Here is a 25561-nt window from a genome sequence, read left to right on the forward strand (position 1 = left end):
ATTCTTAATAATTTTAAATTTCTCAACAGCCAATATATTAGTTTTTTAAAAGTAAAATCGTTAGAGATGAACAAAATGAAATCTCATGCAACTAAAATAAAGATTAATAGAAATTCCATTCACTGTTATTCTAAAATAATTAACTTTTACTAGCTTAAAAAAATTAAATAACAAATATACAGCAGATGAAAAATGTACTATTTGTAATTAACTAACCAGAAAGGTATAATAATAAAAGTAATCATGGAAAAAGAAGGTTAGATTTAATAGAAGGGTATAGATTTGAGATTCAAAAATAACCTTCACAAATTTTTTTATATTTTTTATTTTTATAAAAAGGCTACAAGTAAAAAAATTGGTGTGGGATTTGACAAAGTTGGTCTATAGCATATAGCAATTTACCTTTTTGATATCTTTCCAAGAATTATAAACAAAAAGTTTTAATTATGATTCCAAAAAAAATTCCTTCCTGCTGTATACTCTACGTGTTCATAATTTTACTAGTAACATTGCTCATTTAATCATTTTTTCTTTTTTACGGAAAAATGCTAATTTATATTCTTGTTCAAATGATAATTATACTTTTTATTTATTATTTTAGAAGTTGGTTGAGAAATTCCTTAATATACTCAAAAAATAGTTCTTCTCTTACCGTATTTACAGAAAAACAATATTCTGTGTGACTGTAAACACGTATTTTTTCAAAAATTCTACTCTAAAATTATGAAAATTGAGGTTGAATTTAAGAGAATCCAAACTTTGTTAGAGGAGAAACTATTTTGTAGTTGAAATGTGATATTTGTTATTATTTATTTGTTACTACTCTAAAATTATGAAAATTGAGGTTGAATTTAAGAGAATCCAAACTTTGTTAGAGGAGAAACTATTTTGTAGTTGAAATGTGATATTTGTTATTATTTATTTGTTACAAATTTTGAAGTATTAAATTATCCATTGAGACATTAGATGTTGTACTAATTTTAGGATAATACCATAAAAAAATATTTTTAATATTTGCAATAATCAGTCTCGGATTTATAGCTGAGTAAAGTAGTTTAGTTCTAAGAAATATATAAAACAGTTCTAACTTGAAATTTAACAAGCAACTAAAAATTTAATTTTGATATAAACAGGAATTGAGTGTTTAATAATTATTAATTAGAGAATAACTTATTACCCGAATATTTAACAAAATTGAATGTCCCACACAATTATTTTTGTTTAAACATCTAATTATTTTTAAAAAAGCGAAATAGTTATATTAACAAATTTTAAAGTAGTTAAACACAAGTGCAAATAATGAACTAATATTTAAAGTTATAAAAAGTCATATATATTTAAAACAATCATGATATTTGTACAAAAGAAATTATTAGAAAATTGATATAAGAAAAAAAAAACAGGAAACATCGAGGTTGTTTTTAAACAAAATCTTGGTTGAAATAATATTGCAAAAAAAAAAACTACAGCTTAGATGGTAATCATACAAGCAGCTTTCAAATAAATAATCAGATTATGCTTAACCACATCATCATCTTAGATTCTATGATTAATTCTATATGATAATTTGAATTTACATCACCATGTCGTATAATGAAAGAAAATAAAAGAACCGTTATCATAGCAGTTATCTCTGTATATGAAAGCAAATATATTAAAGCATACAAGAACTAGGTTACGTAATAAATCCATGCATTTGTACTTTTTCGTTTAAAAACATCTATAATAATTTAACTTATTTAGTTTAGATATATGTTTTAAAAATATAAATGTAGTGTCTTTTTGAAATATATTTTTTTTTAAATTCCGTGAAGGCAAAAAAAAATAAAAAATTATAATAAAATAACCAAGCTTCATTTTAATGAATTACAAAATAAAATGCGGAATCCATGCTTTAATATAATTATAAATAAACTTACCAATACTTGGTGTTTGTTCATTGTGTTTGATATCTGATGTTTCCGTTGCTAATGCTTCTCTAGCTTGTCGTAAAATATCACTATATTCAGTTGCTAAAAGAACAAGTAGAGCAACTAAGATAAGAACACGAACTAATCCAGAACCCATGATTATTGATTATATTCTTTGCCGAATATTATAATTGTACTACCACTAACCGGTGTTAAATTATTTATCGTAATTCAAATAAAAAGGAAGCGAAAAACAATTATAAATAAATAATAAAAACCGGTCGACAAAATTTGATTAATCTAACGATAGGTGTTTACAATTAAAATATTTCATTAATCCATACGCGAGACGGATAGGTACACAACAGTAAACGTGTAATAGTCAACTGAAGTGAAAGTGAATCTTACGAACTAAAGAGAGGAGAGGAGAACCTTGCTTACTACTTCTACTCTTGATTCCCTTTAGTCTCCACTTTTTGTTGTCGGCTGTAGTTTGTAGACGTTGCGGCAGTGGTGGTACTGAGAAGTAGTAGTAATAGTAGGAGGTAATTGAATGGAATACCACGCTGAAACAAAATATAAATTTATTTTATTAATAAATAACGCTAAAACTATATAAATCTGATAACTAAATTAATTAATTATAAGTAAAATAATTACATTTTTAATTGCAACAATTCAGAACTTCTTTTTTCATTTGGTGAACATTTGAATTTATTAATAAACTATGAAATATTCTTACATTTTAACCAGGTTTTATCTTTATTATGTCATAAAGCTGATACTGTTATTACCTAATTATTTATTATTATTATATAATTAATTACATGTGAAAAAGAATTTATTTTCTTGCAACAAACATAATTATTTAAAAAAAATGATGTTTAGAACAAAATAACAAATTTTCTAAGCTTGTAGAATTTATTGTTAGATTTTTCAAGTAAGTTTTTTTAAGAAAAACACTGGATTGGTTGTTTTTTTTTTTAAAGTCGTCATATAGTTTCCGATAAGCACAAGTTCTTCATGTTTTGTTCCACTATTGATTTTCTGTCATAAATATATAATTTCATTTTTAAATAAGCTTTGTATTTAAAAAAAAAACAATTTATGAAAAAATACTTATGAAATCATATAAAAAAATAACAGAACAAATTGAGTTAATTTGAAATATGTGAGCCAGTGCGAGCGATGTTAAGGAATTCTGGAAAGAAATAATTTGCTGATATTTCGGGGGATCACCGTTATGAATTCCTTAAGAGGATGAGATGAATGATTTGGAGCGTGTGTGAAAATGCCATGCAATTATATGACCGTTATAGTATTTTTTCCTCTCCTCAAAATCCGATGTAGGAGTTGTTTTAAAATAATTATGTATTAATTATTACCCGGGTAATAATAATCACGTTTGTACATATTTTCATATAAATAAGCACTCGAGAACACTGCGTTCATAGCTTTCAGGCAGATATCGATGCTTTTTCAAAATGAATGAATAATTCAGATTATAATCAAAAACGTAAAATATTAAAACATTTTGCATTGATTTTTTAATTTTTTGAGTGAAATTTTAATATCTATCCTTAGATTCTGACAAAGACACTCTCTACGCTTAACGTATAGGAAGATAAAAACAATAATAAACAGTATTAAAAGAAAAAAAAAATTAACAAAGAATTTTTTTTTACAAAATGAAGGCTGGTGTGTTTTTAACTTTTCTTTTTCTGTTTAGCCTCCGGAACTGCCGTAAGGTATTACTTTACAGTCTCAGATCGAAATGTGTGGCTAAAAGAAACCCAACCACCAAAAAACACCGGAACCTATGAAGTAGTATTCAAATCCGTATAAAAATAACTGGCTTTTGGCAAACTTTCTATTATTTTTCAACCTAACTCGAATTTATAATAGATCGGTGTTCTTTGGTGGTTGGGTTTCAATTAACCACACATCTCAGAAATGCTCGACCTGAGAATGTACAAGACCATACTTCACTAGTGAAGGATACTTAACATTTTAACGTTAAAAACACACCAGCCTTCATTTTGTAAAAAAATAAAGTAATACCTTACGGCAGTTCCGGAGGCTAAACAGAAAAAGAAAAGTTTATAAAGAAAGTTATATTGACGAAAATTTCAGTAATCCAATTGATATTATATAGAATCACAAAAAAATGTTTGAAATGAAATATAATTTTTTTAGATTTTCTTACCGTTATTATGAAGCATCAAACGCCAATGGTAAACCATTAATATTATTATTTATGTACTCATTATGTTTATTTGTTTACTAACGGCCTTTGACATGAATTTAGACATGTATTTTAACGAGGAAGATGAAAAGATTGTACGAATATCAAAGATGTACGAATCAAAATAATTAAGTATAAAGTTTTGAAAAATATTTTTGAAGGACTGTAGTTTCTTGATATAACAGTGGGAGATTCAGATGGAAATAACAAGATCGTGTACCGAGTTATTTAGCTTCCCAAAGGTAAATCCTGTGGAAAAATGTTCTTCTGCTGATTTAAAGAGAAATAAATAAAAATAGTTTCGAACCTTTTTTTTCAGAAAGTGACCTTTTCTCGATGAATGTCAATACTTATAAAATTGCTATACCCTAATAATGATTTCAGCTCTAAGTGGTTTGTAGAGAAAGACGGCATTAATTCATTTTTTCTTTACCTGCTTTTCGCCTCTTATAGTTTTATAATTATATGCTGATTTTGCTAAATCTTACTCTTATTAACGTTATCAGTAAATTTTATAAATCGAGACTAGACAATTATAAATTAATCATAATGTGATAATTTAAATTATTTTTTAGAAAATAATATTTGTAATTGATTTTTTAATGAACAATTGGAAATGCAGTAATAGCCCACAAAAGGTGTAAACTGATTGAATTCTGTATTCAATGGTGTAATGAAATACTACTTATATTTTTATTTTTCTATAACTACGAATCTAGATTACCATAACTCCATATTTACGAAAAAATCAGATAACACTAATCAAGTTATGTTTGGCAATTAATTAAATCCTTTAGCGTTTCTTAAATATTAAATAAACCGTCTTGACCAGAGTCGCATTATTAAACCTTCATTAAAAATAAAATAGCCCAAAATCCCAATAAAAAAATTAATAACTAATGAATTTTCACTTACACCTTTTACTTTATTCTTTTTTTTTTGATTAAGTCTATATTTATCTATTTACAGTTGGATATTATGTTTTTAGGTATAGTATTCATGTCTCCTTCCCAGTAATTCTAAGAAGTCAAAACGATTAAAATACAATTTTCTACAAACAGTAGAAATAAACTTTCTATTTTTTTTTAATAGGTACGACCATGTTGTTATCCGCAATTACGCTCCATTGGTCTTGAAACTGAATAATTGATAATTGATTTAATAGAAAGTTTTTTCATTTCTTTTTTAATTGTGGTTCAACAATGGTTTTCTTGTAAATAAAGGAAATTATGATTAAAATTTTCTTTTCTATTTCATTGTTTATATATATATATTTAAAAAAAGTTCTTTTGTATTTATCCTGTTTGCGAATATATTATTTTAAGTGGGGTGTGTCGTAATAATGAAGTCTGGTAATATCTTATAGAAGGTTCTAAAACGAAAAATGGTTGTATGAATAGTTTATGTTCTTTAAGTAATATTTAGCAAATCCACTCCTGAGCGTCATATAAAGTAGTCAAATGAAGAAAAAAGATTGCTGGACAAACACTCGCGCGCGAACGCAAGTGTTTTGTTTCGTAAAATAGAGAGTATAGCCTGCTATAATTTTAGAACTTACTTAGAGAGATTTAATAAAAAAATTAAATTTACAACTACTGCTATATATCTTTAAAAAAAATATTTTTATGTAGGGATGCAGCAAATTATTCGTTTAGAAAAGATGTGAAAATGAATTGTAGAGAAGAGATATTTTCAGCAGGATCCTGTAAAAACTGAACTTGGTTGGAATGGCTTCTATGAATTAAAAAATCCAGATTTAGTTAATTTTGTAATGGAGAATATGTAAAAGGTAAAATCATTGATAAAAACTGTAAAAATAAAGATTGGTCTTCACTTAAAGAAGTCAACTGACTGATATCTTAAAAAAAAGTCTTACTCGTATACTTTTATACAAACTTCATGAAGCCAAAAAAATACCTTTCAGTTTTAAAGAGTTCCTGATATCATTATCAACTACCATTTAGAAATAAGATCGGAGATTCTTATTATCTACCCATTGCTAGGGTTTACAGTAGTTCATTAAAACAAAAGTCAAAACCAGTTCTATATAAGAGGATACATACACAAGAAATCTCAATAGGATTCCCAAGAAGGATTCCAGGTCTACTTTGAACCATTTTTTTAAAAAAATATTATATTTAAAAACAGTTCCAACTGTGGTGACACAAGAATTCATTTATCATAAAGACAGTGCTCGTATCCAAAATTTATTCTAATAGTTTTATTAGCGCTTGTTCTTGAATTCTCTACACCGATGAACGTATATTTGAATTTGGTCGTGAAAATAGTTTATCTGTGATTCTTAAAACATAGGAACTAAATATTTTACCAAAATATTTAATAAGGACATCTAAATTTCTGTAAAGGTTACTGTCTAGTTTTTTTTTTTATAATAAAGAAAGAAATGTAGTAGGCAGTTGATATGTCAGAGCATCATTTAACCCAATGAGCTTACATATACATACATAGCTTACGCATAGAATAATTATCTATTTTTTTATCTATAACTTTCAAACCGTATAATGTAAGCTGAGTTCTCGAAATTTATAATTTTTTATTTATGATGTTCACATAAGTAGTTCATCGTATTAATTTTGCTAATATGAATTTGCTAACTTGGGTAGAGGTACAACATCAAATCTCCCGATAAATTAAATACAGAATGAAACCACTGCTTAGTGGGTTATTTTGAATGAGTTTATTTGTCTTGTTCTTTGGTCCTTTCTCGGGTTAATTGTCGCTTGATTACATTTCACATTTTTTTCTCGTCACTTAACTCCTCAACCGTGGGTTCTATCGGTTTACATCAGATCCGTATTTTTTTTTTGTATAGTATTCTGTGTGGCATTTAGTATCTTAATTATTGAACGATATGACGAGGGATTGTATTTTTCATCCTGTGGCAGAACAAAACCTGGAACTTGCGTCTTAAGAACTAACGCTGCCTCCAGATCTTCCTAAAATATATAAAATAAATTTTTGGTCTTGCAATAATTGGGACTTGCCCAATTTCATTATGAGTTTTATCTTCTCATAAATCATGTATTTTTTAAATTGTTAAAAATTCTTAAAGTATTTGTTTTGATGTCCTATTTGTTGGATATTTCAAAGTTATTACAGTATAAATACACTGTCTGTTCAACTGTTATATCTAATATCTAAGTTGTCACTGCTTATTTAAATTGCACCATAAATTTTATTTTTGTTATTCTTTTAACGAGTTAGAATATGTCGTTACAAACTATTATACCAGATTTTGTCAATATAAAATTATTTTTTTTGGATGAAAATAGGTTCTGTTTTATAATAATTTGCGTGATCCTTTCATCAGGATCTTATTTTGATAATTTTTAGATTTAATGCAGCTCAACTTAGATTTCCTGTAATTCTAATGTACAAGATAGTAGTTTGAAACAATATATTTTATTGCATAACTAACGATTAAGCGTAAACTGTTTAAAGTTAAAAATAAATTACTTTGTTTTTATTTAGTAGGATTTTTATTACTAGATTAAAATTTACGATATAAAATTTTAAATGGACGTAAGTAAATTGTTAGGATTCCGTTTAGATGGGCAATAATATTTAGATAGATAAGGTTTCGTAATACGAACGTAACAATATTTATTAGATGTCGAATACAGTTTATATTTTATAAGCTGGATATTACATTATTAAACAAAAGAACGAAAAAATAAACTAAAAATAAAACTATAGTAATTTTAAAACTAGGATAAATAAATAGATTTGTTCATTTAATGCAGATAGTATAATTTAAATATAATTACTTTGTTTTTGTTCACAAGTAAAGTAAAAAGAGTTAAGTTTTACTGTATAATTTGATGAAATAGGTTGCTTGCTTTTGTTATTTTAATGGTGTAAATGTTCCCATTAATAGACCTATGAAAAAATGTATTAACCTTTAATTTATTGATTTACTTTTAATGACCGTTTAATGTTTCCATTATCTCAGACTAGAATTAACATTATTATAAGATAACTTATCGGAAGTACAACAAAACTATGGAAATAACAACTTGTTTGAAAAATACATTCTCTTAGTAACTGCGTTAAAAAAACTTTGATGTGGATACCACATGATTTCCTTGTACGCCTATTAAATTACATATACACAGTTTTGTTGAACTTCATTTAAACATTTCATTTGAAAGTGAGATACGATCCTCCAATTCTTTAATAAATTGTACAGTTACACAATTGTTAAAATATGAGTTTTATTAACATCAAATATTTATACAATTATTAATTCAACAATCCTACGTGTAATATTAGGATTGAGCAAAAGTCCCCATATTACTCGTATTACTAGATCATATTATTCGTATCTTCGTGAGTTGCTGATTAACAAAAGTTTCAGATTTCTGGTGTCGTATAAATAATAGTTAATTAAAATATTTCGATTAGTGAACTCCTGTATATACAAATGTTAATTTCAACCTTACAGTGTAAAATAACATAAAGACCAAGGAAAGAATTAAAGAGCGATTAAATGATTGCCAACAAAAAACAAATAAACTAAATGAGAACAACTCCATATTAGAGAGAATATTGTCCGACAATATCAGAAGAGTAATGAACTAAAAAAGATAAGAATTTTTTGGAATTTATTATAGATCGGGCATGTATGCCTCAGGGTATATGTTCCTGTGAGTGTCTATTCTTTAGTCACTCTGTAGTTAACTTCAATGTAGATAAAATTCTCAATGAGGACTTATTATTGCAGTTTAGAAAAAATCCAAAATCCAATTTTTTGGGGATTTTGGAATTTTTTTGGACACTTTTGTTTCAGTCGATTGCAATAAAAAAAGGAGGTGCATAACTAGCTTTCAACATCCTATGGCTAATCGTTTGTAAGTTATGCGAGATACGTACATACGTACGTATGTACAGACGTCACGCTGAAACTAGTCAAAATGGATTCAGGGATGGTCAAAATGAATATTTCCGTTGAAATCTGAAAATCAAAATTTTGTGCGATCACAATATTTTCTTTACTTCGTACAAGGAAGTAAAAACAGTAAGTTCTCATTTGCGTTCTGTGTATTTAAAAAAAAAGTATATTCAGATTAGATAGTCACACTTCAATAATTTGTTTTTATATGATGTTTATCAGGTTTACTCTCTATTCCCTTGTAAACTTTTCAAATTATTCTGTTATTATCGTCGCCTAAGTGGATCACATAATCGTATTTTCTATGCTATTATCAGATTATAAAAGGTAAAGTTCTAATTGTTTTACCTTTATATAGATCTAGAAAAAAAATTAAATTGAGACAGATAATTTTTTTAAATTTTCTTTCTCAAATTCACTTAAACGATACCAAGAGTATATCTTTACATCATACTTATTTCTCAATGAATACTGAGAAAAATCTAATGTAATAATTTCAGGAAAAAACGTAAAGAAATATTTTACTACAATCTAATTTTGTCCTGCACTGTTTAAAGATTTATCAGGGTTTTCATTTTTTTAAATTAGTCTTCTACTTCCTTTTGACTAATGATCCCTCAATTTTTTTCTGATTTAAAATTACAATACTTTATTAAAAATGCTAACTGTATCCTAAATACCAAAGGAAAGCGTATCTATGGAAACAAACATTTTTTAATTGTTTGTAACTGAGTTGTAAACTTTCGAGTACCTTTTACGCATTTTTCAAGGATAGTTTGTGATAAATCAACATGGATGTTTTATATAAGTCATTGTCTTACTTTTGGTAAATAAAAGTGCTCATTACTGTTATAGAAATTTGCAATTATTTCAAATAATTGCACCATGAAGAATTACAAAATTGATGAAGTGTATTATTAGATGATCTAATGTGCTTAAATAGATACACCAGCCCATACTCAGTACTACAGGTGAGTAGCCGAGTGCAGAACAGTTACACTTTTCGTCGGACAGCTTGGTGTTGATAATATTATTAGTAAAATACTCAGAACGAGATTATAACACGATCTTAGCTTATGTTACTAAAGTCATCAGGAATAAGGATGAGGAGACCAGAAGGCTGAATCTTCCGTAGAAAATCCTGATTATCATGAAGAATTTGTGAAGGATTGTGAAGATCTGGGTAATGAAAAACGGTGTCCTGGGACCGATGGACCCGGGGTGAGGTCAGCCTGACAGCGAACCGTAATCTGTCTGCACAAGTGTGGATGGACAGCGGTAATGACGCTCCTGTGACAACAGACCCTCGTGCGAGTCAAGAGTTGCATCATACACTTACTAATCTATTAGCTCTAGGTGAACACAGACGCCTGAAGTCGAGATCCGTTTGGGAGAACACGCATGCCCTTCTTAGGACATGATGACTGGATTGAGAGGTTTTTGGTGAGTTCAATCCCCACACGTCGGCAGTTTCACAGTGCTTTGCCGGCTTATTTAAAGTTTTCCTCCACTTTGTCCAGAAAAAAGTGCTTAAATTCGGTCCAGGTGGCGTTTCTTATTCCGATACTTTTCGCGTTTTATCTACAAACTTGATTCCAAATTATATTCATCAACAAAATATCAAAAATCGATAACTTCTACCGCAAGTAAATTCTTTAGTACTGAAGTGATGGTACTGTCGCCTGGTATTATTTTGGTAAAGTGTTTTCTTGCTAATATTTAAGAAAATTTGTTGAAAAAAGTACAGATTCCTACATTCCCGATAGACTTTCCTCACAATTGGCAGGATTTGTTGTTTTCTACAATTTTAAAATAAATGCTTTTGAATCTGCTTTTGAGCTTTCTTCAGAAAGCTCTTTTTTCCTGTTTAGCCTCCGGTAATTACCGTTCAGATAATACTTCAGAGAGGATGATATGTATGAGTGTAAATGAAGTGTAGTCTGATACAGTCTCAGTTCGACCATTCCTGAGATCTCTGGTTAATTGAAACCTAACCACCAAAGAACACCGGTATCCAAGATGTAGTATTAAAATCCGTATAAAATTACTGTCTTTACTAGGAATTGAGCACTGGAACTCTCGACTTTCAAATCAGCTGATTTGGGAAGACGCGCGTTCACCACTAGACCAACCCGGTGGGTTATTTATGCACTATCTAATCGCCTCTCATACTCTTGTTTTACCGTCTACCGTTTTTTCATGTTTATCACGAAACACAAAGGTAAAATGCCAGAATGTTATGCTACTGGGAAGTTTTTATGCCACCTTTGGTGTCATTTTAATTTAATATTTCTTATTTACGTTTACTAATTCATCAGTAATCGCCAATTTATAATTTTAATTTAATAAAAAAAGTATCATTTGGATCAAAATTAAATTTTTGCAAATGATTTAAAATGGATAATTTGCGATTAAAATCATTATATATACTTTGCAAACCTAAAGCGTCATTTAATTTTTTTTGAATGGCCCATTAACTAAAAAATGAAGGTAAATCCGGTCAAATCTTTCCAAATGAAATTTAGCATTTAACGAAAATTTTTCCTTGAGTAGTATACACATTAACAATTAATTTCCTGTTACAAAATCTTCCGCTGCTAAGTACTTACTGAGGAATAATGCTCAACAAACGACTCTTATTTAATATATTTCACGCCAAAATATAAAAAAAAATAATGGAATTATGGGATGATATTCTTCTGTTACATTTTCGCAAATATTTACAATTATTATCTATTCTCCTTATTGGGTTGCCAAATTTACAGCTCCATTAGTAAAAGTAACATTTTTTTTACTAGCATCTGTATTCAAACTTCTTCACATAATTTTTTTCGTCGAGATATGAACGATATGAAACTGCTCACTTAGAATCCAAAGTTACTAACGTACTAAATACTATTTAGTAATTCCATATAAAACTACCTAAACGTTAAACAACCAACAATCTACTAAAGAACCTATAGTAAAAATCGATTAAATAACTTTTAGACATACTGTAAGTAAATGAAAAATGTAAATGAGGCTCCATTTGTGGACAGTCTGCTTCAACAAATGAATCGTGCTCATTAACCAATCGATTTTATAAATATGTGTAATATAATTTCTATTAAAAAAGCAAAAAAGGGAGACAGAATTATTAAATAAGCGTTTTGAAATATTACGTATATACAGACGTTTTTTAATTATTCATCAAACAATTTTAAATACCTTTTTAATACACAATGCTTCAGAAAAATGTATGTTTCGATACTAAGAGAATACATAATGATTTTTTAAAAAATTTATTTAATATTTCTTAAACAAACATTTAGTTCAAATAAAGAATATGAATGTACGTTACTTTCCTTGAATATTGTTATCTTTATTAATTTTTAAACCGGAAATTTAAACAACTTTAAGGAAAAGATAAAATACAGATAAGTTATATTTTAAAAGAAATATTACTTCTTTTATTCAAACAGAAATATTGTTACTTTTTGTATTACTTTTGAACTTAAACTGGTTAACGATTTCTAGTATTTGGAACTATGTAAATTCAACTCGCTCATTGAAGTTACACAGTTTTCCTTCACATTATGTTAAACGTAAAACTTATAAATTTGTGGACTTTGAATAATTAGATATGTCAATCGCATGTTAAATCAACAACTTTTGGTTTTAATAAAAACCAAAAAATATAAAATATTTACAAGGTTGTAAACATAAAAAAATTCTGCTAACAAAAACAAGACTAGTTTGGTTTGTTATGTAATTAGTTTTTATTTTTTCTACTTGTATTTCAGCGGTAAACAATTATAAATACAAGCTTTATAAGGCGTGTACCATTAACAAAACAGTGCGACATACAGTAAGGCAATTATATTACTTTTCTGTGAAATATCCATAAAAAGAAAACAGAGTATTCTTTCTAATAACGGCAAAGATATGCATAATGAAACAATATCAATAATTAGAAACCTAGCCAGAACGAAAAATAAAAATGTAGGTAAGTGTAAAAATCCATCAAATGGAAAATTCAAATTAGAAAAAGTAATTAAGAAAGAAGGGATATAAAGAAAAATTTCAATTAAAAACAGTGAGGTCAAAAATGATTGGCTATTATATAAGCAGAAAATTCCATGTAAATGATTATTAAGTGGTGTTTGTTACAACAATATCAGTTCATTGTCGTTTTGGTGTATAAGTATTAACGTAACTTTTTTATTTGCTACGTTACCTAATGTTAACATTATTTTTTTTGATTATGTATATTACGTAGCAGTGCAACAATATTTAGAATCATGCATCGTCAAATATTACGAATAATATAATGGCCGAAATAGAAAATACGATTGTTTTTCTAAATAATATACAGTTCATCACGATTCGACAAAAACATTATTTGTACACGAAATCAAGTTTACTGCTCGCTCACCAACAATCGGGCAAGTTTTTTCGGAAAACGATCTTTGTTGTCGAATTTCCAGTGGCACAACAGCTGATAATTCTTTCAAACTGCAAAAACAAATTCCTCGAAGGGGATCTTTCAGCTTTGAAAGATATCGAAGTCCGTCTGAATCAAATCAGGACCAATAGCATAGGGTTTCCCAAGCATAATCAACGATATCAACGACAGAACTCGCAATGTCTGAGTGCGCAATATCAATAGCAATTATTCGATTCAAGAACTGCTCGTCTTCCATTTTATAAGGTGTAAGCCGTTCTTAAGCATTTTAGAGACTCATTGATTTTCTGCTCATTTAATCTGTATGGTACCTATCGCGCTGCGAAATTTTTTTTGTAAATATTCCGTTAAAATGGAATATTCCGGTTTCATTCTCGATTTCTCTTAGTGTCATGCGTCGATCTTTGTTGATCGTGGTAGCAACAACAGCGTTGCTTGTAAGTCCTATAGAAGTAGTGTCGGTCGTCAAAACTACGTTTTGGCGCCAAAACATGGCAAGAGTACTGCAGTACTCTTGCCATGTTTTGGTGTGTTGCCACTGAGATCGTGGCAACACACTGTCGGTCGCCGTGCGTGTCTTCGTTTTTTTCCGCATGAGCACAGTCATTATTATTGTAATAACTCTCGTACTTTTAAAAATGAAATTAATTTCTAATTTAATTTCTTTTAGGTTAAACATCTTTTTTTATTTTAATTTTATTTTCTCTAAGGTTTAATTACAATAAGATTGATTAACGTGGAATGAAAAAATAAAATGGTAATAGGAAAGAACGTTATTTCGTAAGAATGTTAAAAACGAAAAATGTATCATTGAACTTGAGAAAAGGATTTAAAAAAAATATATTTGTTCAGACTGTGATTTATACACGACGTAGATCAACAGAAAATAAAGGAAATATCGCTAAAGCATTTTAAAATTTAGTGGTGTAGAAAAACGGAATAATAGAGTTAGGGTTGCACTGTTGTTCCTTCTTTTGTTATATTAAAATATACAAAAATGTATATTATAAGCAATATACAAAAATGAAGGATTATCACATGTAAAGCAAAAAAATAGTGTTTTAAAATAAGTTATGAATAGAACGTGTAGCAGAAACATGTGGAAAGTCTTTCTTAACAAAATTTCACACAAGTTTTTTTTTTACAGATGATTACTTATTTACTTTTAGACGTAAAGTAGAAAATAGCTGGTTTGAAGATTTTATCCAATTTTACATACCTGTGCATATATTTTGTAATCATATAATTATATATTCGTGATCATACAATTTACAGATAACCGTTAATATTGCTGGATGAAGTTAGATATCTAAACGTTCTTATTTTTTATTCTGTTGGTTACTATTTGTAAGAAGTTAAGCTATTCATATTATTCCTTTTTACAGAAACATTTTGTATTGAAAATTCTTGTTTGGCTTATTATCTATATCCAACATAGATTGATTTATCAAATTGATCTTTGGTGTACCTGAGTCTTTGAAGTTATGGTTAAATAGACACAGACTCTGTGTCAAACTGAAGATGGCTTGTTACAAAGGTCGTGTGATGGATTATAGCTAATGTAGTTAGTCCGATTATTTATGATTAAAACATTTCTGCATATACAGAGTGTTTGAGGAATTTTCTTCACATTTTATAAGTGTATTTCTCTCATCAAAATAATGAAAAATATTCATGTAAACATAAGCTTGAAAATGTTGAGTTTTCGAGTATGACTTAGGAAAGATTTCTCTCAAATTTCTGCTCTAAATCCAAAAAGTGTTACATTAATTCTTAGATATAAATTGTTGTTCAAAGTTAATGTAATTTTACATAAAAAAGTTAAAAAACAAGGTTTACAGAATACTGTTGTTTAGTTTCCAATTAAAAATGGTTTTTTAAAAATTTATTCCGTGATAATTGACTTAAATTATATCACTATTCTCGAATTAGGTTCTGTATAAAATTAATAAACATGTTAAAAGTAATATTTTTTCTATTGAAATTAAAAAAAGAATACCTTACATCGAGTATATATATATATTCAAACATTAAACAGATGTTCGAAACAACTGATATTACGCCATATAATACTAGGAGGACGTTTGTCTTGACGTCATTATACAAGGAATTTCAGTAAGTTTTTTATCCTTACTAAGAAAATAATTTTTACTGTAATTATTACATTTTAATTTAACCGAATTGTTACGTGTTTATATTTGATTTTTTCCTTACGTAGTAGCGTTGTAAATTACAGCTCTGATATTCAAGAAATCAGTTATTAAGTTTATCACGTTTTTTTTAAGAAATATTCTTTTAGTGAGGTTATGAACTTGAATTGCAAGGTTTTTATTTATTTAATCGTATTTTTACATTACGTAGACGTGAAGAAAGGTTAAATAATAAATTACTTCTGCACGTGTGTTTAGATTAGCAAGCCTAACAAAAAAATATTTCCAATTGAATATCAAATTGCTTCAAACAATGAAAAAGCTATTAAAGTTCATTAAAAAACTCAAAATATAGTAAAAAATTAAATTAATAAATAAATTTGGGAATATACCGGGTGATTCAAAAAGGACTTCACAGCTATAAAGGCAAATACAAATTTTTTGAGATAACTTGCAGATTCAGTTGAGGTCTCATTTCATACTATCAAGTTTGTCAACCAACATTCAATTTGGTTCAATATAGCTTCCATTTGTAATACCTACCTAAAGTGGATTATATTCCAAATTGTAGTCAAGTCGGGCGTTACCTACTGCGGCGTTAATTCAAAGTCTTAGCTCAACAAGATCAGCAGGCAATCGTGGTTCATAAACTCGATCTTTAATGATATCTTTCAAGAAAAAATCTAGCGTGATCAAATCTGGAAGCGAGGGGGCCTTGAAATTGGATTATTACGACCAATCCACCGATCTGGGATTCTAGGGTAGTGAGGTGGTGCTCCGTCTTCCTAATAGAAATGGCGTCCGTCTTGCTCATCATCATCAACAGAGGAATTAGCAAATTTTGAAGCATGTCCAGATAAACAATACCAATTATATACAAAAAAACAATACGGCTATCGGCTATCATGAGTGTGTTCCAAAGCTTCATCAGGGTTTTCGGTACCCCATATTTGTGCAATTATGGGCGTACACGTTATCACTAAAAACTACATTGTCTAAACTGTATCTGTTTATCTCCAATTCATTTCCGCACAAAACTGAGCAACTTTATAGTCATCTATAATGTGTTGAACCACGGTTAGTTTGTATGAATTCAAGTGCAATCGTTTATGTAATACGTGCCAAGTAATCGTTTATGGAATACCAGTCTCACGTAACGCACATAGAGTTGATTTCTTTGGACTATGTGCAAAACTTTCTCTGAGTTATTCCACAGCAGCTTAAGGAACGCGTGAGTGTTCCTTAACACTCACGTTACAGAACAACGTATCTCAACGAAAGTTTGGTGTCAAGAGTAAATTGTATACGTAGTAGGAGGCTCCTTACCGTACTTTCTAAGAGAATTACATTGAACTGAAGTTGCTGACTGCAAATCGTCAAACCAAAACACACAGCGAGTACGTTCTGCACCAGTAAATATATCCAGTTTTAATAACACTAGCGACAGTGCTGTAGGTCAAATTCGGTATTAATTAATTAACTACGCGAGTCAAAACTCCATGTGTTTTGCTATGAAATGAGGCCTCAACCGAACCTAAAGTTATTTAAATAGATTTTATATGCTTTTAAAATTGTAAAGTCCTTTTTGAATCACCCGGTATTTTAAACAGGGAAGTGGATTGCATAAAAAAATAAATATACATAGATGGATTGAAGATATGTAGGAAGGAGAAAGTTTATAAAACACGATTTTTCGTCAGCTTGTGTTTTAAAAATTAAAACTATTACTATAAAAATTTTAATATAACCTATTATTGCTCAAAATATTTTTGAGATAAGTGGAATACACTTATTTTGAATACACTGTGGAAGATAAATTAGTTAATAAAGAAAAAAATACACGTTCCTATAATTAGTCTGTATTATATAACAATATAAATAATATTAAATTTTAAACAATTTACAATAGAAAAATCTGATTTTGCTTAAACACGCGGTGTATAAAAGTTACACATTAGAAACTTAATGAACAAATATCTTGAAAGCTTTTTAAAAAAAAGAAAAAGATTATTCTGCTATCTTGACAACACCATGCAATATAAGAAAAGTTGTTTACCTCGAAGACTGACGAGTGTAGACTCCAGGATAAACAAATAACCTTTTGTTACTTCAAGGTACGTAATAAAATATTCATAGTTGGGCCGTATTATATTATAAAGATTATTTTCATTTGGTTAATTATTGTTTTGTACAAATAAATTATTATTTTGCTAAAATATTAAAACAAAAAAAAAAGAAAACAAAAAGAAAAAAAATATAATACCTAATGCATTTATGTAATATAACAATATTAATTTCGTGATTAATGCTGGAATGCATTAGTAAGCATTAATATTTATAATATGCGGAATAGCTGAATAAATAATTACATCACGATTAAATAAATAATACATTTTTTAATAAGAGAATTCAGAGTATCCAACATTTTTAATATTGCTATTTTTATTATATTAATTATCTGTAAATTCATTTAGCTTATTCAAATTATAACGGTTTAATTTGTAGCAAATTATTCAACTAAACTTGAGAGAATAAAAGCAATTTTTTTTTTTTAATTTAAAGGTCGTTTGTTTTATAAAGAACCATTAGACTTATTGTTAAAATAGTAAATTACCAGTAGGAGAATGAATTACTTAAATATCCACAAAATTTTCTTTCTTTTTTATAAAGAATAGAAAAAGTACAGTAACATCCCCGCTGTAACACGTTTCAAAATAACGCTGGTTTTAACATGGGCACAAGTATTTTTCCCCCCAAAGAAACTCTTATAAGATATAATTTAGTAGATTTATTTAAAATTATTTTTAGTACGCATTTTAACTGCATATACGTATTTAGCAATAAATTGAACAGAATAAATAAATACGCTAATATTCATTTTTTGTAGCCGGGACCATTCAGAGGATGAGATGAATGATTTTTAGTGTGCTTGAAATGCCATGCCTGGCCAGGATTCAAACCCGGAACCTCCGGATGAAAGGCCGAAGCGAGTGGTAGCATCTCGGCCTTTCATCCGGAGGTCCCAGGGTCGTATCCCGATCAGGTATGGCATTTTCACACGCTACAAATGATTCATTTCTGATTCAAGCTAATTCATTTGGCTCTGTGAAACTACACGTACGTGTAAAAAAAAAAATGATCTTCAAGCAAAGCAAACAGAAATAATTTCCTATATTTCAGTAGATTATATTCATTTATACTTCTTCTTTCTTGTATACATTCAGATTTTTTGTATTAAAGTCAGTGTTTTTGTTGCGGAGCTGTATACTATTAATAAGGCCTTAAATATAATTAGCCCAAATTTCTACATGTACTTTACTATTCAGACTCCATGAGTGCCTTACAGGCGTTTAGAGTATTCCAGACACCCTGTTATCTGTTAGACACACTGTATCTAACAGATAACAGGGTGTCTGGTGTCTAGAAGTGTGTTATTTCTCAAATGACTCAACATAATTGTGAGCTTTTGTGGATCTCCAGCCATATTGGAATTTCAGGCAATGAGCGCACTAATAGTGCAGCAAAAGAGCCTTCCTTCACTAATCGTATTGTTTCTGATGATCTTGTCTGTTTTCTGAATAAGGTGGCCCGTGAGGAGTGGCAAAGTGAATTGCTACCTCAAAATAGTGAATGGCTACCGTTAAAAATATTTACCGTCACCGTGGTCACCGTTAGCGGTCACCTGTCACCGTGGAAACCCTCATACAGGAATAACCATCGAGAGGAGGTTATTTTCCCGTTTGGGAATAAATCACTCTAGGTTCACTCATGAGTATCTCATGACTTAGATGATCACTCATTTGTGTTCTTTACGACTGCCTAGTATCTGTACACCGCATCCTTCTGGATTGGTTCTGTTATGCGGCATTGCGTCAGAAAATTAAACTATAGGCTAACTTTTCGAAATATCTTAAGAAACAATGAGACATCGAATGTTTTACTATTTCTTAAGGCCAACCGTTTGTATTCAAATATTTAATTTTTACTATAGTATGTTTCAGCTATTTATGCCACTTGGCGTATGGAAGATGGAAATTTTACTGTTTTAATTTAGATTGTTAATGTAACATTTCATTTTGGTTTTATTTTGTTTTTAGCATACGTTATAGGCATGTTTTTGTATATTACTGGGGCTTAGTTTTTAATCTAATTTTTATTGTTAATTTTTAATATTTATTATTTACTATCTGAATATCGTGTTCGGGCGAAATTATGACTATATTTTGTTGTATTAATGTGTTTTAATAAAGTAAAGCTGTATTTTACTTTTACGTATTTTGGATGCAAATCATTTACTACAGTAGCGTATTTTCAGTTACGATATTAGAGAAAGTGTTTACTTGAAAGATACACTTAAATGATTATCATTCATGAATATTGTAACACGTTTATACATATTTATATCGGTATTACATTTTTTTTTTAATCTCTTCATTTATTTCTTCATCTACTTCAACTTTATTATATTCAATTGTACGCCTTTACAAGAATAAAAATAATTATTTAAATATTCCATTGCTGAAACCTCGTTATAATAATCATACATCAAAATTTTATATTTTTCTTCGGATTTCCCCTTCTCCATAAAGAAAACAAAAATCCGACCAAATATGTAAATTTAATAAATAGTTTTTTTTTCACATATAGATGTGTTGTAAGTTAAACTTTTCATATTTTCATGATAAACTATAAGTGAATAACCTCGAAAATGATCAAATATAAATTTTAATTACTCATTTATTTTTAATTACAAATAAATATTTATTTATAGATTAGATCCAATTGCAACACTTTATTAATGTAATTAATAAAAACACTTTATATATAGATTAAATCATCAATCCATTTATCTAATTTTATCAAAGAGCCAAAAAATGTCTTTTGGAATCATTATTGATTATTTTTACGCATATTTACATTTACGAAAATTATAGGCTATTCAGTAAATTATGTATAAATTTATCATTTTACACATTTCACTTTATAAGCAGCAGAAGAATAAAAAACTCCCACAGTTCTGCAGTGGGTAATAGACGAGTGAATAGCATATCAAGGCATGCACGGTTTACCGCGAGGAACTATAAGTTAATAAATGCACACCAATTGGTTGAAGTTCAAAAATTAAAAACTCAATTTTAATAAATGTTCTAAAAATCAAAACACTAATTTATCGATACCGAAGCACGTGTATCCAAAAAATATACAAATACAAAACCAGTTTCTTCAATTCAAAGTCTGATTAGCAATGAAAATACATAAAAATACATCTTAAAACAAAGTATTCAGTATTGTATATCTTTTGTAATCAGTCGGCACACGTGTGCAAACAGCTGGCGCGAGAGGCAGATCGAGCGCAGCCGCCCGCACTACGTACGATGATACTTTAAATTTTCATAATTTTTTTCTATGGCAAAGAGCTGTCACAGTATCGGTTAAAGGTGAAAATTCAAAACTCGTCACTCAATTTTTGCAACTAAATATGCTATATTGTGAAAATAAATCTAAAGTTTTCAAAAATCAGTCGGAAATTATTTTGGAAAATTCCATCTAGTCTTGTTTTTTGAAGAATCACTTTAAGAAATACTGCTAAAACCTCGTTAAGAAATAATATCCGGCTGAGATAGCTAAAATGTCAATTTTGACAATGTTCGGCCAATTATAGATGAAAATAAACTTCATATTCAGATTTAGCACACTCAAAAACATAAGGTAAGACTTAAATTAGTGATTAGAACTATGCTGATTGGTTTTTCATGTTTCTAAGCCATTTTTTGTTCGGGTCCCGCTCGTCTATTATGGTCATCGTGTTAACTATCAATAAAGAAGGAAAAAGTGTCACTCTCCGTATCATTTAAACTGTAGGTTTTTTGTACTTTTTCTTAACGTAAAAGAAGGGAATAAAAGTCATATACTATCCCAGTGATTCTCATCCTTTTTATCTCTACCACCCACAAAAAAAATTATATAATGAATATTTTGCGACCCTCTAACACCAACTCAATGAAACCTAATTAAAACTATTTAGCTGCGTTGATAGTGACAATGAATGCATGAAGTGCACAAACATGAGCAATTTACAGGTTCCAACTTAATATGTACGTGCTCCTTGTAATTTGGTCTGTTTACATAATATTCGCTGTGACAGCATCATGATCGTACATTACATATGATACATTTACAATATAAATGATGCGTGATGGATTGCAGAACGTCAGTTTAATTTCGGATGCGACCCTTTTCGCCACGCCTTACCTCTGTGAAGAAGTTTTTCGTTAATAAGTGATAAAAGAATCATGTTTTTGTCACCTAAAAACGACTTGCATTTGTCTGTTTCTAACATAGAATCAGATATGAAGAAACATTAAATGAAAAACAAACGCAACTAACTCATTTTCTTTACACGTGTACTTATAAATATGAGGAAATAAATATTTTTTCTGATAAAATGATTTCATTATTGTTTACGTGTATAGTAGCTTAATTTTGCAACCCCTTTTTAATATCTCCGTGACCTCCCAAGCTGACAAAAGCTGTTGTATTCTGATGGAAATGACTCCGATAGAGCATAAAAAAGCGTCAATACGACGCCTTTCATTCGAATTACGTTCTTTGTAAGTTACACATTACTCTCATCTAAAATTTCATAATTCAGTACTGTACAAGTATACATATTTTCGGAATAAATAATTGTTTATTGCATGCAATTATTGACTTAGCCTATCAATCGCATAATTTAATATTTAAGGTTAACGTTTCATTAAAATCTATCCGTAGCTGAAATCATTCGACACAAATTTCAATTAAATATATTTAAGTACTAATAATAAACATTAGATATGGATTATACTAAAAAGAAAAAAATTAAACACCAGAATATTGTTAAAACATTGCCCTCGCTGCCTTATTGTAGTTTTTGTCTTATATAATGAAAAAATTACTTAAAGACAAAAACTACAATAAGGTACACTTTTTTTGTGTATTTACAATTAGCGTACTGAATACAACCACAATGCCGAAAACATTGACTTTTGAATGCGCGTCATCTTTCAAAAAAAAATATTAACTAAATAAATAATTTGATTAATATTAAAAATAACCCCAATTCATTTTTATATAAAAGAGTCCAATCTTTGATAATATAAGATTTACTCTCAATTCATTATTTGATAATTAATCCTTTCAAAATGTCAATCGACACGTTTTCCCAGGCAGAACGTGTCGATTAACAGTTGTAAAGTACCGATTAATATGATAAATAATGACGAATTTTAAATGATAAATTTGCATTTTTATTGCTTATTGAATATTGCATTTTATATTTTAGTTTTAAGTAAACTATTGCACAAGAAAATTAAAAATTGATTCTGCTTAAATTCATTTTGGACAGATATATAACGTTTTGTTGTTAGAAGTATTTAATACAATTATTACACAGCTGAGAATTTTAGTGATAATTTATTTCTTTTCTATGTTATTATCATATGTTATAAAATATTATTTTCCCCAACAATAGTAATTTTATTATTATTCATTTTAACAAAAAACTTAATTAACTTTTAATTAACAAAAAACTGTATCAAAATTCTATTTGACTTTATTTAATTAAATAAATAAATTTTATTAAAAATAAAATAATATTGATTTATATTTATTAAAAAAGAGAAAAAACATATGTTTAATAACAAACACGTTAGGTTAAAAATGTCAATCAATAAAAATTGATTACGTTTAAAACTCTGAAACTGTATTGCAAACAAAAAAATATTGTTAACTACTCATTAATTAATCACTATAAAATTAATTGTAATGTATTTATATAATTAAAATTTTATAAACTCATGTATGTATTATAAGAACACATGACGTATATGTTATTGTGTATGCGTTACATCTCAGTTGTGCATTTTTTTTCTATAACATTTATACTTTAATATAAATAGCAATGAATGTGTATAGTTGTGCGAGGTAATTAAAAACGATATTAGTTTTACAAATTAACACAATAGAAATTGTGTTTTTATGAAATAGATCTTACATAAAACATGATCTATCATTAAAATTTATTTTATAACTGAATTTATTAAATTACATTTTTTTAAAGTAATTCAGTATATTTATAACGAAATTTAACAATTATTAATAAAAAAAAAATATAAATAATTTATTTGATAATAAAACATGATTTTCTGTACTAACCTTTCACTAACGGGATTTTAACATCTGCTATGTTTTAAATATATAAGACATACACACTGGGTTAACCACAACAGTCAACTGCAATAGAAAACAACCGACACAACTACCTTCCTGCCTCAAGCTTGCGGTCTGTCTAGTTATACTTACTTCACTTTCACCACTACGCAACATTCGTGCATGATCAGCTGTTTAAAATGTTACAAATGTTATATGAATTAAATTTTATCTGTATAACCTAGCAACGAATGATTAATGCGTAAAATTATTCAAAGATTTTATTCATTGTTGCCCGTAGGCAGATCGATGTTCCTTTTTTTACTTAATTAAATAATTTATGTGTTCTCTTTTTTGTTTACCAGTTATACCTCATTATCTTTCTTCTATTGTTTTCTATTTTAATAATTTTATTTTATATTCCTAATGCGTACGTTGCGATCTGTTTAAATTGCTAACAATAAAGCAACACCGTTACCCAATGAGATGAAGATGATTGTGTGACATGTATATAAAATAAAAATCCTGTACAGACTCTGGCCGATTATTACTAAGATATGTGGTTAACTAAACTGCACTCATCAAAGTATACTGATTTCCACTACCTAGTACTCAAATTATTTTAAAAGTACCTTACATTTAACTAGGATTTTAAAATAATAATGATAAAGAGATTTTTATACAATTATATTGTGTATTTGTGGTATTCTTGGATTTTTTCTTTTATGCAGAACTAGTATAAAAGAAAAAAACTACTACCATATATTCTTCGCAGGTTTGTCCACGCTATGTGGATGTAGAACTTCAAAAACTGAAAACTTGTTAGTAATTATGTGTAGGCTCTTACTATCACAGTAATTGCTATTCATAACGTATTTATGAAAGGATAACTAGAGCCTTTGAACATTGAGCCGAGCGTATACGTTGCTCTTCAATTCTTTTGCGAACGCTGGTACAGATTCACGTTGTCTAAGATCATAGATTCTAGTTGTTCTAGGAGGTTCATCTTACTATCTTTGATCTCGCCGAGCTAAATATTATTTAAATATTATATTATGTAATATCAAATTGAAAGTAGAATCTGTGCCCATTACGTGTATCGTAACCCGGATGGAACCTCTTAGTTCACTGTATAAAAATCCAAGTGCTACTTTACTCGCGGGTCGGCGCCAGATTAGAAGATGACGTCTAATTTAATAAAACATATACAAATTGTTTGAGGAAGTCGATATTGACATAGAGAATGATCGACATAGGCAATGTTATTAAATTTAGTAAATCAAGTTTAGCTTACTTGTTTTTGCATTTTTTTTATTTATGATTAATAAAATAGTAAGACTGGTAAGCTTTGAACTGGGTTTATACCGGGGAAACTGCGGTTTAACATTCCGGGAGTTCTAAGAAGCTCACAGATAAAATTTCATAATGATTGGTTTAGTATTTCTTGCGGTTATCGGGAAAAACGAAAAAGACGTCGTCTCTTATTTAAGTACTGAGATGAAATTTGTTATCTCCATACCTCAAACATATTTCGTATGTTAATATGGATTTTCACACAGTTCGCTGGATATTTTCAAAGAATTTCTATTTATACTACAATGTCATATCTATTGTAAATCACATTTATGTAACTAAGTAAAATTTACCTGCTACATTCTTTGAAAGAAAAAACTGAATTATAAGCAGGAACTTAAATCTGACAATAGCCAG

The 25561-nt window shown here is 28.6% G+C and overlaps 1 protein-coding gene across 1 annotated transcript in view; it reads right to left on the reverse strand.

Moving 5' to 3' along the window:
* The window catches only part of geko, an 82079-nt gene extending 58097 nt beyond the window's left edge, over positions 1-23982 (reverse strand). The window contains exons 1-2 of the mRNA XM_075371410.1: positions 23858-23982; positions 1920-2476 (exon numbers count right to left, since the gene is read on the reverse strand). Of these exons, the coding sequence (XP_075227525.1) occupies positions 1920-2067 (148 nt within the window). The 5' untranslated portion in view covers positions 2068-2476; positions 23858-23982. The remainder of the gene's footprint in view (positions 1-1919; positions 2477-23857) is intronic.
* Positions 23983-25561: the final 1579 nt, after the last annotated feature.

This window comes from Lycorma delicatula, chromosome 7, assembly GCF_047948215.1.
Source record: "Lycorma delicatula isolate Av1 chromosome 7, ASM4794821v1, whole genome shotgun sequence".
NCBI classification, from domain to species: Eukaryota; Metazoa; Arthropoda; class Insecta; order Hemiptera; family Fulgoridae; genus Lycorma; species Lycorma delicatula.